Here is a 985-nt window from a genome sequence, read left to right as displayed (position 1 = left end):
GGCCCAGGCCAGTGCTGCTGCAGCCCCAGGAGAGGAGCGCCCCTCCTCCCCCACTTCTGCCCCTCAGGGTTCTCCCCCGAGCTCCCCTGCTGCTGGCGATCGCCAGGAGCTTCAGGGAGCCATGGCCCCTAGCTCTCCTGATGCAGAGGCTTCCTGTGCAGGATCTGATGAAGGTGCCCAGGGCCCCGAGGAGGAAAGGGCAGATGCTGCCCGGGCAGCCCTGGTTGCTCGGAGCATTCGCAAAGATCCTCTGATGAGGAAGGCCAGCATGGTGATGGATTTCCTGCTGGAGAAGTACACCAAGAAGGAGCCCATCACACAGAATGCCATGCTGAATGTCATCGGCAGGAAGTACAAGCAGCACTTCCCTGAGATCCTGAGCAGAGCCTCTGAGCGCGTGGAGCTGGTGTTTGGCCTGGAGCTGAAGGAAGTCGACTGCAGCAGGAACATCTACGCCCTCGTCAACAAGTTCACTCTCGGGGTTGAGGAAGGTTCAAGTGATGAGGAGGAGCTGCCCAAGTCTGGTCTCCTCATGGCGCTCCTGGGCGTCATCTTTATGAAGGGTAACCGCGCCACCGAGGAGGAGATCTGGGATTTCCTCAATGTGTTGGGGATCCATGCTGGGAGGAAGCACTCCATCTTTGGGGAGCCCAGAAAGCTCATCACCAAAGATCTGGTGCAGAAGGGGTACCTCATGTACCGCCAGGTGCCCAATAGCGATCCTCCGCTCTACGAGTTCCTGTGGGGCCCGAGATCTTATGCTGAGACCAATAAGATGAAGGTGTTGGAAGTCCTGGCCAAGATCCAGGATACGGTCCCGAGTTCCTTCCCAGACCTCTATGACGAGGCTCTGAGAGATCAGGCGGCGAGAGCAGGGCTGAGAGGCATTCCCATTTCTCCAGCTATGGCTGAGGCCAGTGCCCCTTCCAGGGCCAAGTCCTACAGCTCCTCCCACATCTAGGGAGGGGTCAGGGCACTTTGTTCC

At 58.9% G+C, this 985-nt stretch overlaps 1 protein-coding gene across 1 annotated transcript; it reads left to right on the top strand.

Moving 5' to 3' along the window:
* The first annotated feature begins 121 nt into the window (after nt 1-121).
* Nucleotides 122-961, top strand: LOC120860040 (melanoma-associated antigen B18-like). Its single transcript, XM_040235890.1, has one exon. The coding sequence runs from the start codon at nt 122-124 to the stop codon at nt 959-961; it is 840 nt and encodes a 279-aa protein (XP_040091824.1).
* The last annotated feature ends 24 nt before the right edge of the window (nt 962-985 follow it).

This window comes from Oryx dammah, unplaced genomic scaffold, assembly GCF_014754425.2.
Source record: "Oryx dammah isolate SB20612 unplaced genomic scaffold, SCBI_Odam_1.1 HiC_scaffold_6680, whole genome shotgun sequence".
NCBI classification, from domain to species: Eukaryota; Metazoa; Chordata; class Mammalia; order Artiodactyla; family Bovidae; genus Oryx; species Oryx dammah.
The sequence above is the reverse complement of the archived record's forward strand: the minus strand, read 5'-3'. Positions and strand labels throughout refer to the sequence as shown.

What these genes read in the sequence shown, in the direction of transcription:
- LOC120860040 (XM_040235890.1), top strand. Translation starts at nt 122, where the DNA reads ATGGCCCCTAGCTCTCCTGATGCAGAGGCTTCCTGTGCAGGATCTGAT.